The sequence below is a fragment of the Podarcis melisellensis genome (assembly GCF_964234715.1).
Source record: "Podarcis melisellensis genome assembly, chromosome: 1".
Lineage (NCBI taxonomy): Eukaryota > Metazoa > Chordata > Lepidosauria > Squamata > Lacertidae > Podarcis > Podarcis melisellensis.
Window position 1 is genome coordinate 133,000,819 of NC_138528.1, and position 12,998 is coordinate 133,013,816.

At 46.0% G+C, this 12,998-nt stretch overlaps 1 protein-coding gene across 3 annotated transcripts in view; it reads left to right on the top strand.

Annotated features, from left to right (window-relative positions):
• The first annotated feature begins 379 nt into the window (after nt 1-379).
• Nucleotides 380-12,998, top strand: part of ERBB4 (erb-b2 receptor tyrosine kinase 4) — a 779,780-nt gene continuing 767,161 nt past the window's right edge. For all 3 annotated transcript variants that reach the window (XM_081904442.1, XM_081904441.1, XM_081904443.1), the window contains exon 1: nt 380-611. In XM_081904442.1, the coding sequence (XP_081760568.1) occupies nt 524-611 (88 nt within the window). In that variant the 5' untranslated portion in view covers nt 380-523. The remainder of the gene's footprint in view (nt 612-12,998) is intronic.

The window sequence follows — 12,998 nt, forward strand, 5'->3', positions numbered from 1 at the left end:
TCTCCGCACCCAGGGAGTCGAGGAAGGGAGCCGAGGAAAGGCGGCCAGAGGGTGGACTAGGAGCCGGCGGAGAAGCGGACTCCGAGGGAGCGGCGGAAGAGGAGCCTTGCCCCGCTGGGGCGTTTGGGATCTTCTGGTTTTCGGCTTGTTTTGCCCTTTTGAAAACTGTGGCAACAACTTTTGGGAGTTGCGGGTCACGGCTTCTGGGAAGGTCCTCCGCTCCAGAGCAGCAGGCCATGCCCAGCGCCTAAAAGGGGCGGCCGGGAGAGAAGACTGCGCCACCCGAGAGGGGCTCCCCTCGTCCTCGGCTTGGCGGGGGCCGAGCGCGCCTTCCCGCCGGCGGCGCACCTTCCGCGCGGGCGAGCCGAGACTCGGACGCTGCGCGCTTGCCATCGCGGGCGCTGAGCGGAGGGAGACGAGGCCGCCGCCTGGACCATGTAATTGGCGAGCCCAGGAGAGCGTCCTTCCGAGTCTCCTCCTTCCTGGTCCCTGCCGAAAAGGAGCAGAAGATCCAAGCCCGACGATGACGAAGAAGCCGGCACGAAGAGTGCTCTGCTGGCTCAGCCTCCTCGCCATCGCCGGCACCTTCCGCCTCGGCGCAGCTCAGTCAGGTGCGCTCCGCTTCTGCCTCGCGGGTCGCGGCTCTCGCTCGGCTTCTTTCTAGGGTTCCTTTGGATCCTTTCCCCGCGCCGATCCAGCCGAGGTGCCTTCCTTTCCCCCTTTTACATGTCCTCTGAAGATCGGCAGACTTTCCCTCCCTCCCTCTCTATAAATAAACCTTAGCGGCTTTTCATGCTCCCAGAAGGACACCCCCGGATAATATTTCAGACTGGGAGATTGGGTACAGGCAGCTAAAGCAAGTTGAGGGTGGTTTGCTGCTTTCCAGGGGCCGCTGCCACCTGCTTCCCTCTGGGGCGCTTTATTTGCGCGCGCGCGCTTGTGGTGCACGATCCGCTTTTCTTTTCAAACGCACGGAAACGATTTGGTTCGAGACGGGCCTCTTTGGCTCGGGTTCGGACTCCAGGCAGAGGCTCTTGGAGCCGGGCGCGCCAGGGAGAAGGCGGAGGGCGCTTCTGGCAAATGCGCGCCCGGCGCTGTCGAGGCTGGCAGGTGCCTCTCGCTTGTGGCCCATGATCCGGTCCCAGGGTGTGTGGGGCGGGGAGGGCTGGGGCCGGCTTTCCTTCCAGCGGGACAGCAGCCCATCGATTCTGGTTGCCCTCGGACAGGGCTGCGTAGGTGAACGGGGTCGTTTCTGCTTACTCTCTCTCGGTTGGCTTGGAGAGGAGAGCCGGGAGGCGGGGAGGCTTCTTGGCCCCCGAACGAAGGGGCATGATCCAACCCGGTCCACGCCTCCGTTGGTTTCCACAAGAAGGCTGGCAGGAGCCCCCTCGCCTCGGTTCCCCTGGTGGATCCTGCCCGACGTGCCCTGCTTTGTTTGGTGTAAGGGTCACCCGGGAGAGGGAGAAGAAGCCCCCTTGTTTGCAGCTGCCACCTGGAGGAACGGGTACTGAATACAGATCGGGGCTTTTCCAGCTCGGGTATCCCCGCTCGGCGCCCCGGGCGCCTCTTGGAACAGGAGATCCCATCTCCTGCGCAGGAGCTTCTCCTTTCTGGGTGGCGGGCTTCGCTTGTGGGTCCTTCTCTTACTGACCCAGAGGCACGACCCCTCGCAGGTGGGTGGGGAGGGATCAAGGTCTGCCAGGTTTGCTTTCCGGGGAGGGCCGGGCAGGATCTGAGCGCAAAGTTGGACACACTTTGATCTCTCCTGCCGGGATGCTGGAGCCAGGAGCTGCTTCTCCCAACGGATCTCGTTTTCTTGGTAGTAAAGAGTCCAGAGAATTTCACTGGCCTTTACTTCCAAGAAAGGAGGCGAATTAGGATAAGTTACTGCTCCCAAAAATCTAGACCTTTGGGCACCAGGGTGACATAAACAGACAAAGCTTCGGAAGCCTTCATTGGAGGTTTTGAAGCGGGAAGGGGGGCGCATCTGCTAAGGAAGCTTTACTTGAGATTCCTGCGTTGCAGGGAGTTGGACTAGATGACCCTCGGGGTCCCTTCCAACTCTACAGCTCTGTGATTGTCCGCTCGCCCTCCTTGGCTTCTCTTGCGCTCGCAGGGCTGTTTGCTGGGCCGAATTCTGTGGACTTTTCTCGCGTGTTGACGGTGTTGCTGCCACGCACGTTTTGCTGTTGACTCTTGACGCCTTTGGAGGAGCCGCGGCTCCAGATAAGCGCGCCATAAATGTCCAGATGAATGCAGGAATCTAGTCGCCTTCGCTCCGCCCTTGCTTTTGATCCCCCTCGTTCTTGGGGGGGGGGGGTTCAGAAGGCACTGTTGATTCCCCCCTCCCAAAAGCAGAAAGATTTCTTTCGACAGGGCGTTTCATAGGGTCGAGGATTTTTCTTGAAGGGGCTTTGTGGATTTTGATGGTTTTGGTCCAAAGCAATTTTTTGCTATTAGTTTGAGCTTCTGGGGTTTCGCGGTTTTTTGGGGATTCCCTCACTTCTCAGCAACTTTCTCTCTCCCCCCTCTCCAAACACCTACTTTATTCTGCAATGCTCTTAAAGAGAGCATCCCTGTGTTTTTATGTTGCTTTAAAGTAACTGGTAGAAAGTGCTGCTTTTTTTTTCTTTTTCAAGCCTTCTGCTGCTCAGGTTTTCAGTGATGGAACATTTGGGCAAGAGACTGGAGCAAAGATGTGGGCATTTGCAAATGGCAACACCACTGCTTGGCTAGGGAAAGGCAAAGGCAAAGATATAAAGGCAATAGAGACGTCTGTGTGTGCATGTGAAAGAGAGACAGAAGGAGAGAAAGAGAGAACTGATAAGAACACGTTTTGTTTTACTGGACCAATGACTTTATACAAGTTTCAGGCGCCATCAAATTTCCTTTGTGCTGAATGGAAGTAGTGCAAACTACTCAGCTCCACTCAGAGCAAAGCAGACATAATGAAACCGCCCTCTGAAAACAATAGATGCTTTGGGAATAGTTCCGTGTTACTCAGAAGCTTGCCTGCTCTCGCAAAACATTGACAGGGCCAAAGACAATGCATGTGCTTGTGGGATCTCCTAAGGCAAATCTCTAGGAAAGTCATCCTGAGCAAGCCCCACTGACAACATTAGGGGTCTCACACATCTCCCATTCATTGCAGTGGAGCTTTTACAAGATATTTTCCCAGTGGAATATTCCTTCATGTCCAGGGCCCACCCCCCTTCAGCAACCGCCTGTCTCAAGCTCTCTGTGTTTGTGTGTGGAGAGATGGAGAGGTACAGCTAATCATCCCCTGGTAAATCTACACAGGGAGCTCTTTTTTCCTTGTCTTCCCTTCCCTTCAGCCAGTAGCAGTTTGGAGGAGTTTGTTTTGGTCCAAATGAGAAATTAAGTGTGGATAAGTAAACTGAGCTGCCAGAGGGCGACAAGATGTTGAGTGAATTGCTTTTAGATGAAACAAATTAAGGAAACGAGAGGAGACAATCTGCTTCTTGCATTATTAGACACGGCTTGGAGTTCAGGGGGGGAAAGTGGTGTATTTTTGAAATGCTAATTCCTTAAGAAGTGGTAGGGATGCACCTTATTTACTGCTCTATGCGAACAGCATGGAAACTCAGGCTGCTGGTTGTATTTTTTTGTTTTGGTACGCTACCAAAATAAAAATAAAAATAAGGAAGCAGATTTTGTTTTGAGTTCTTTTCTCCAAAGAAATCACAAGAAATTCTCCCTGTGTGTTTGGTTAATTTTATTGCTTGAATAATATATGGACAACCCCAGTCTCTATGAGATTTATTTAAAAGAGGAGGTTCCAAGAATGCTGCCTCATTTCATACTGGAAAGTTTCATTATTTTTAGACCCATTAGCAAAACATTTAAGCCTGCTGTTCTTGGAGACAAAAATCAGCGAAGAAAGGAAACCTCTTTTAAGGAGCCGGTTCTCATTGGTGTTAGAATCTTGTCCATCAAGGGAGATGAGTCCAGTAAAAAGGTATTATCTTACCTAGTTTCTTGAATTATATTTATGGACTGAAAGGAACTGGGACTTAATGGAACTTTTAAGGTTGTAAATTGTCCTAAGGAAAACTATAGCGCATTGAAATCTTTTAACACGATTAGGATCTGGCTGTATGTTGGCATAAATCCTTTTGGTCCAGCTACACTGGACATTTGTGGGATTATGCTGCATGTTGTTTACAAGCGGAGATCTCACCGCTCATGCTTCTCTGCAGCACCTTTCTTAAAAAATTAACACCATCACCATAACCTCCCACACATAGTAAAGTGATTGTTTTGTGTGCTGGACAGATTTGATCAGGCATTCTGGTCCACACACATTATGTTGCATTGTTTAATTTGGATCTCTGCCTAAGGCATACAGGCCAGCTATTTTTCCTTCACGATTTTAAGGTGTCTCCACACATGGTTGACTAAATCCAGATAAATGTGAGGTTCTGATTACATGTGAGCCAGAAGCCAGATAATCATTTTGGAACTGAGAGACAAAATATAGTCAAGAGTAAAAGCTCTATTTAATTTTAAGGCAATAAGGGGTATGTGTTGGCTTTGATCCTCTTTTTAAAAGAATTCCCGTTTTTATATACATATGTGGTTCCTGTGAGCTTAAATGACAGATAGCCTTGATTATATTCGGTCCCTTCTGCCCAAATAGGGATATTTATATTAGTTGCAATCTATTGCATTTCCCCAGTAGGCCTAAAAGAGTTTAAACCTGGCTTAGGTAAAGAGTTGCAAGCTAAATGTGAGAGCCATGATAAATCTCAACAGACAAAGATGTGAAAAAGTTTGGCAAATGCTAGCCTTTTGATTTACATATACTGCGGCTTCCAGTTCTGTTCTTATAGCACGAAGCTTCCTGGCATACTGTGAGAAAGAAACAGAATATTCATTCTTCAAATCATTGTTTTAGGAAAACTCTTTCTGGTGTGTACTGTTTTCCTCTTTTTACAATTCTACTGAATTGTTGTTGTTTTTGTCCATGAATGTTACTTTGGTCTTTTGTCTATTTTTAGTTAACTGATCCTCTTGTATTTCCTTCAGTTAGGCTTTTTCCATTGGCAATTGCAGGATATTAATAATTCTACTTATTTTTACACAAGCCTTTCTTCTCTGTTAGCCATAGTTGAAATATCATTTCTTATTCCCTCTGTGTTTTGCCTCTTGTTCTTTCTTGCTGGCTAACCTTCCTTCCTTCCCCTTATCAACTGTCTTTCCTTTTCGTGTCTTTCCCTCCGTGTTATTTCTTCTCTAGGTGTCTTTGTTTTTTGCCGTTACTAGAGTTAATGACCCTAACCTACCGTCTAGTTTTGCTAGAGCGCCTAGACTTTAGGTGTGTAATCCTTAGCATGTTTTCTTAGAAATAAGCCCCACTGTGTTCATTTAGCTCCAGGTAAATCAGTGTAGTATCGAGCTGCATGTCACAATTTTTTCCTTTTTTTAAACATAAATAAATAAATAAATCACAATATGTAAAAAATAACTTACAGTACAGTAATGGAGCCCTTTCCTTCATAATGTGATGTAGTCCAACTCTGGAATCCACTGATACTTAGCTGCCTTTAGGTTTCACTGTGTTTGTCCGACTGACTAGATTGTCTTGAATCTAAACCCTTCAGTTTAACTGGATGGTGGATGGAGCCTGAGCTGCTCTCTATTTACCCATCTCTGATCAATCTGACATGGCTGGCTGAGTGGACAATCACAAAGCTATTCTGCTGCCCAGATTTATTCCTGAAAGAAAATAAAATGGCATCGATCCAGGGTCACTTGCTCTTAAGAACACTGACTCCCAAGGCCGAATTGGTCCTTAACAGGATGTTGATGCCTCCCCTGGGCACAATCTCTTATAGCTTCTCCTGGCTCCAGAGGGAAGAAAGACACTTTAGTTAAACAGAAGTGTTTTAATTGTAAACATTTGCTGATCCATTGTCGACCTATTATCTCATGACGGATGCATCCTCTGAGAGGAGGTCACTGCATTAAGCTGCAAGTCCACAAGCAGCCTTGCACTGTATGACTGCTGGTGCCGCCTCACATTCTCAGTGAGAGTTGAGCGGAAGTGTTTCAGAGCGGGTGGCTCCTAAACTGGAGAACAGTACACCTCGGGGGGAAATAAGGGGCACCCATGCCTCTCCAATGCATTTCAGTGAACCTTGCACGGGAGATGATCGTGGTGGAATTTGGCCAGTGGCATATGTTGGATGGTGTGTCCAGCAGGTGAGAACCTTCACCTTCAGGGGCTCACCTTGCCTAATTTCATGCAGGATGGGGAGAAACCTGAAATGGGTGGAATGATGGGAGGAGGAGAGAAGCCCTTTGCAAGTCATCCGTCCAGACTTCCAGCAAGAGTGATTTTTCCATTCTCCAGCAGGGAGAAAGAGGCAAAGGAAAAAAAGAGAGAGTGAGAGAAGATGAGTGCCTGCTTGCTTGGGGCTCCAGCCATGCCTATAACAGGCTTTGACCCCTCTTACCACCAACTCTGGCCTGGCCTGCCACCAGCATGTGGCCCCTGGCAGAAAAAAAGGTCCCCAGCCCTGCAGTAAGCTCTGATCTGAAGTCCACTAGTGTTGCCTTGGAGATAAGCAGGACCAGAATTATGAGCCCACCTAAGTGTGCTGATGGGCTGCAAGGAAGTCAGATCAGTGCCAGCTGCTTGCCTGGAGAGAACCGTTACTTGCCCATGGTGAACAGCTAATGGAAATACTGCATTAAAGGAGGAAAATTTCAGTGATCAGAGTGTTTGATTTGGATCATGGTTCAGATTCTTCTTCACCCATTGCAGCTCAGGACTGCAATACCTCAAGGACTGCCTCTCCACATATAAACTGAACTGGACTCTGTGTTCATTATCTGAGGCCCTTCTTTGTGTGCCTCCTCCACAAGAGGTCTGGAGGGTGGCAACACGAGAACAGGGCCTTTTCTACAGTGGCTCCCCGTTTGTGGAATGCTCTTCCCATGGAGGATTGCCTGACGCCTTCATTATATATATATTTTTGGCACCAGGAGAAAATGTTCCTCTTCAACCAGACTTTTGGCTGATTAATATCCCACAGCCTTTTAAATGTGTCTGTGGGAAGGGGGACTATTGCTTTGTTGTTTTTGTTTTAATTATTTACTTGGGTTTTTATCTTTCATTTTATTCTGTGAACCACCTTAGATCTTGTGATGAAAGGTGACATATAGATTTAATAATAAATAAATAATAGCAAGAGTTTGCCATGTGTAAAATGAGAACTGGGGATCAGAGTAGAGAGAGACTGTGAAGCCCCTTCTGTATTAACAGCCTGATCTCAAACTCAGGTGTGTCTTACCCTGTATGGAATTGGGCTTCACAAGATAAACATTTGGAAGAGGGGAATCTGCAGACCTCCAGATGTTGCATGACAGCTGGGGTTGATGGGAGCTGGAGCCTAATAACACCTGGAGGACCAAGGATTCCCCACCCCAGTTCTGAACAATAGTGCTTAGCAATTAGACTTGAAAGTTATATTGTTTTTTTATTTATTCTAATTGAATTTTAACTTTTCAAGAACATTGGGAACAATGAATAGATTTACTGGTTAACCTGAAAAAGTGGCATAGCCTGCTCTCCTTTAGCTTTAACAGTGGTTTGATGTGAAAATTTTCAGAAAATTAGTGATAACCATTACTATTATCTTTTCCGCATCATGCAGTTGCTAAAAGCACAGCTACAGTGGTAAAATGGTAATCTCAGTACCAGGACAGGAATTTTCCACTGGATTAGAGAAAAAATTCATTTTGAAGAAAACCTTACAAGAATGGCTAGTTTGTATGAGAGAACCAGCAACAGCAGTTAATTGCAATATTCTGCTCTTGTGGCTCTAGAAGAAGAAGTGAGGTTGTTTACTCCTGTGCGGGTGGGGGTGTTCTGAAATTCCTGGGAAATTAAGGTTCCAGGGTATGCCAGGAGTCTCCATGATGCGCAAGGCTCCCCACTTCACAGTCACCTTGTGCTGCTCCTGCACTCAGGAGCAACATCTCCTGCCAGAAGAAGGCTGTGGAATTTGGTCCATACTTCCTCTGTTGATGGGCAGCTGATGGAATCAAACAAAATGCTGCGGTGGGCTCCTCAAATGTTCCTGCCCATTTTTTCGTTAAGCTGTTGGCAGATCAGTCAGCAGCTCCTTTGGTTCTATATTTATCTATCTTTGGAACTATATTTTCCTGGGATGCAGACTGCGCATTAAGTAGGATAACATCATGAAGTGAGTTTGGAGTGAGGACAGTCCTTCCTGCTCTCCCTCTGAATGGGCAAACATAGTCACCCCCTCCCTTTGCAGACCCCCTTTTAAAAAAGGAATCCCTGACCATTATTACAGCAGGAGAAAGCTTTTGTGAAAGTTGTTCCCTCTACAGCTTCAGCTGAGACCTTTCACCGTATTAAATCCAAGAACTACAGAGCTGTTGAATAAGTAAAGCCAAGTTAACTCTGCATAGTTTGAAGTATCCAGCTGCTCTGTCAAACAGTGCAGTTAATTTTTTGTATGTGCTTTCTCCTTCCATAACAAGGAGACTACTTTATCTGATATATTGGTTAGCCCACGTTTCCTTCAGAGGACTTTTCTCTGTCAAGTGGGGCCTCTTGGCAAGAGCTTCATCATGGCAATTTTTTCCTCTGTCAAGTTGATGTCCTTTCTTTGGGCTGGAGCTAAACATGACATCCAAGTGCTTTTGTGTTAATGTTGTAAATACTTGCATTTGGAGCTGTATTCCAAATATGGTCATATCCTGAATGCTACTTGTGATTAAATATTGACATTTATTTTTGAACTCTTTTTAAGAGGCATGGCTGTATTTAGAATATTGGTCTGCCAAGAATCAGCATATAGACATTTTCCTTTGAGTTTCATAAATACTGGTACATATTTTCAAGATCTAAAAAAGTAAAGCTTGCCAACTAATATTGTTTCATCTAAAGAGGGGGTGTGGACCAGGTAAGCTGTTGTGGGTCATCGCTCACTCAGTTGACACTGATTCCTTTTAGAGAAAGAAGTGCTCTTGCACAGTGCTCAGGCCTTTTGCGTTGTCACATGTTTGATCTGATAACAAGGAGATCATTGAGCAAATGATGGGTGCAATCCAAGTGCGCTTCAGACCCATTGAAACAAGTGGGATTTAAGGGCTAACTGCCTTTTGCATTCTACCCTGTGGTCACTGGGCTATATATAGTTTGGCTTGGCAAGGGGAGGAGATCATTGGAAACTCGGGTTTCAAGCCTTCAGTGTGCAGCTACAAAGAAAATATAGCAACTGGTGAGTCAGACTTTCCCCGCCACCTTCAGTTTGATTCAGGTTGCACAAAACCCTCTGAGGGAAGAGATCAGATGAGGCAAAACAAAATATGTCGCTCTGTTTGCTAACAAGGAGAGACTGGTTTTCAAAATGACAAGTGGGACCTGCAACAAAATGATGTGGCGTATTGCCGCCCCCGAGGATTGCTCTTGTTCAGGGCTTTTACCAGCCTAGAATAGAAGCCTTGTAGTGCTGTTCCAGCCGCCCAGGAGGTGGGGGAGAGGTGGAGGGGAAAGGACACAGTATTTAAGGTGCTCACGCTAGTGTTTAAAGCCCTAAATACTGTGTCTGAAAAACTGCCTCATTCCCTCCTCCTTTCCTACCTATTTCCCTCTCTGATCTTGGTAGTTCCACTGCCCCCAGAAGTTTTGGGGTTAGGGTGACTGGGGCAGAGTAGTCTCTGTGGTAGTCCCTAAATTGTGGAATTCCCTCACAACAGAGGTGGCCCCTTCACTGTACGACTTTGTCATATGCTGAAAACACGCCTCTTTATCCTGGCCATTGACTCTATCTATCTTTCGGACCCACTCTAATTGTGATCGTAATTTTTAAAAATATCTTTTTAATGCTGTATTTTATTTTTCTGTAACATGCCCCTCCCCCCCAGGGCCTTTCTGATGTAGGATCAGTAATAAATTTAATAAAATAATAATAGTAGCAATGCACTTCCCAGGGTATTCCCTGAATAGCTCCGTAGACACCCATCAACTTTGCTTATGTTTCCAAAAGGCACCACATAAGGCAGGCAGCAAAGAACTGATTATTCTGTAACTTGACCGTGTACTGGGAAAGAGTTAATTGTCCTGTAAAAAGTTTGTTGTTGCCTAGGGACCAGTATTCACACAGTCTGCTTATATTTGCTTTATGCAAACAGAATATGGCACTAGCTACTAACTTGCATTACTTTACTTGCACTGAGTCCCATAACTAAACTGGGAGAAAGAGTTCAAGAGGTAGACAATTCCGATATGAAGGACTTAATTCAGGAACTATGGATGAATAAAATAAACCTCTCAATAAGAAGACCAACAATTACATAGTAAGTTTATAGGAGACAACAGGAAACACCATGGATTTGTAAACACTTCAGAAAAATAATTAGCATGAACGAGTGAGAATTTAAAGTCCCAATATGCTGGAACTTCTGGATTGTACACAATCCCATTTATGATCACAATCATAAATGTACATAAACCCATTTATGTCTGGTTGATTTCAGAATTCTGTCACATAGAATTAAATGTGGCTTATTGGCACATAACTACAGTCTGTATCTGGAATCACAGTGGCTGTAATTTTCAGCTAAATAGATTTGGAGTGGGAAGGGATAGTAGTGATGAGGATGGATTTAGCAAGCGGCTGGGAAAATACCTCACTCGGGTATTTATTGAGCCTCCATCCTGATTCATTTGCAGGGAGATTGGACGGCATTCATCAAGCAAATGTAACCCACCCCACATTTCCCCATGAATTTCACCATCACCTTCCTTATCGCAAGAAGTGCAGGTTTGTTGCACAAAATCTCCAAATCAACTCTGATTGCATTACTGGAATTTGCTGGTATGTGACTGAATCCCACCCTAAAATAGCCACAGTCTGGAGGTGTCTTCCCTGTCAAGATCCTCGTTCTCAAACAAAAAACAAAGCACTTAGCTCATGCTCTCTGTAATTCTCCTGCCGGGGTGGGGTGGGGTGGGGGCTGTGCCATTTCCCCTGTCTCCCCTACTTGCAAATGGGGTTACGGTATTGGCAGGAAACACCTTTCACCAGGGGCAGACTTTGGTCATTTTTCATAATATAGCACACTGTGCATGGCCAAAATTTGGTGCCCCCAAATGGACCTTCTCAGTTATGGAACTTCTCAATGTTGTGCCCCCTCAGCTCGGCACCCTAAATCCAGTGCTGCCATGCACCCACGGGGCAATGAATTGCTTTAAAGAAAAAACCCTCTTTTCATACTATGTTTTCAGAACACAGGGGTAATTCATAGGAGTCAAACTCTGCTTAACAGCAGAAGGAGCCCTGAGCGCAATTAATGGATGCTTTTCTTCTCATCTATTCATTGTAAATGGTTTTTGGAGGAAAGGCATACTAGCTAGGAAACTGGGTTATTGCATAGTCTGTACTGGAGTATTTTGAACATGTTTAGGTGCATAGTACTTCCTCTGTGTATGTCTTAGAGGAAGGGATTAAACTAGTTATTGTCAAGGGAGGTCAGTATTGTGCCTGTGTGTACACATGGAAGGCCCTGATCCACAGAAAATGAATTGGTGACTGATGTGTATGACATCTCTCCCCCACTGCCATCTATGTGTCCCAAATGCAAGTGGCAAGGAGAGCCATTTGTGGAAGCCTGTTGCTGCTTTATGTTGCTGTCAGTCTGCATAACGGGAAATATGTTGACTTGGCCGGCCATAATGGTTTGTTTGGATTTTTTTCATTGCTCCCACTGTGTAAATACTTTTAAAGCTGGATAAACACAAATTAAATTTTGAAGTAGACACCACTGTTTAGCTGTTTGACTGGCAACAAATTTGGAAGGACAATCCCTTTTCAGTGGAGTGTGTATTTGTCTTACACGTGAACTTAAACAGGCTTTGGAGGATTCAGCCAACATAATTCATGAATACCATTTTGCAGTCGGCGTAAGCATTTGAGTTGTGCTGGCAGCCTTGAATCCAAATTGTGCTCTGTAGATTTGAAGACCGCATTAATAATTGTGGAGTGCTTTGATATATTGTGCAGATAATGAATCTCTTGTGGCAGGACCCTCAACCATGGCAGCCAGAGGACCTTGTCAGGGTCTTTGAGATCCCCAGCATGACCCTGTTATGCTCTTACCACACTCCACACAAATTATCCAGGATGGAAGAGGTGAAGGGCTGACACACCATTGGGGGCTACTGTAGGCCATAGCACTGCTTCCCCATTCCATTTAAGGGTCAAGAGGGTGGAGAAGTGAGAAGTTTGCAAGCCGGTGAGGAGGGGAGTAAATTTCACATTACTGTCTAGGATTGCTTCTAATGCCAAAATAGGGATTTCTCAGAATACTGACAAAGCAAATTAGACAATATTGTGAATAAAAGAGGAAACTTTCCTTGCAGGTTAAATAATTTTATTTGTTTTTATCAGTATTGCTGCCCTTCTGCCCCAGTGCTGTCCAGTTAAGCTGCAGCACGGCTGTGGGGAGTTGGGAGTATAACTCCACAGCTCTAGCCCATCATACTCGCTGCTACTGCATGACTGTCAGAAACAATATTCAAATCGGAACATTATCTGACCTAGCAAGGCAGAAGCTAGCTGGAATAGATAGCCAGCAGAAAACAGAAAGAGGCGGGACCAGGTGAGCCTCATGGGGCAAGGTTCTCCACAGCCCGGATGCTGACGCACAGATAGGGTCTTTTCTCAGGCCCCTACCGACTGCTGCTTAATTGGTCTTCAAATGTGGCACTTCTGTAACTCTCCCTGAACCATGCTGGCATTCCAAGGAAGTTCTGTTGGTTATGGTTTGGCTGAGATGCAAAGGAGAAGACTATTAGTAAGGTAGTGACACAAAGCCACCATGCATCAGGGGTTGGAGGGGTGTCTGGGCAAAATCCTCAGGAGGCACCCTGCAGCGATCAACCCCCCCCCAATAAGGAGGCATATTGTGCAGGGTTTTAAGTAGGGAAGTCCAGT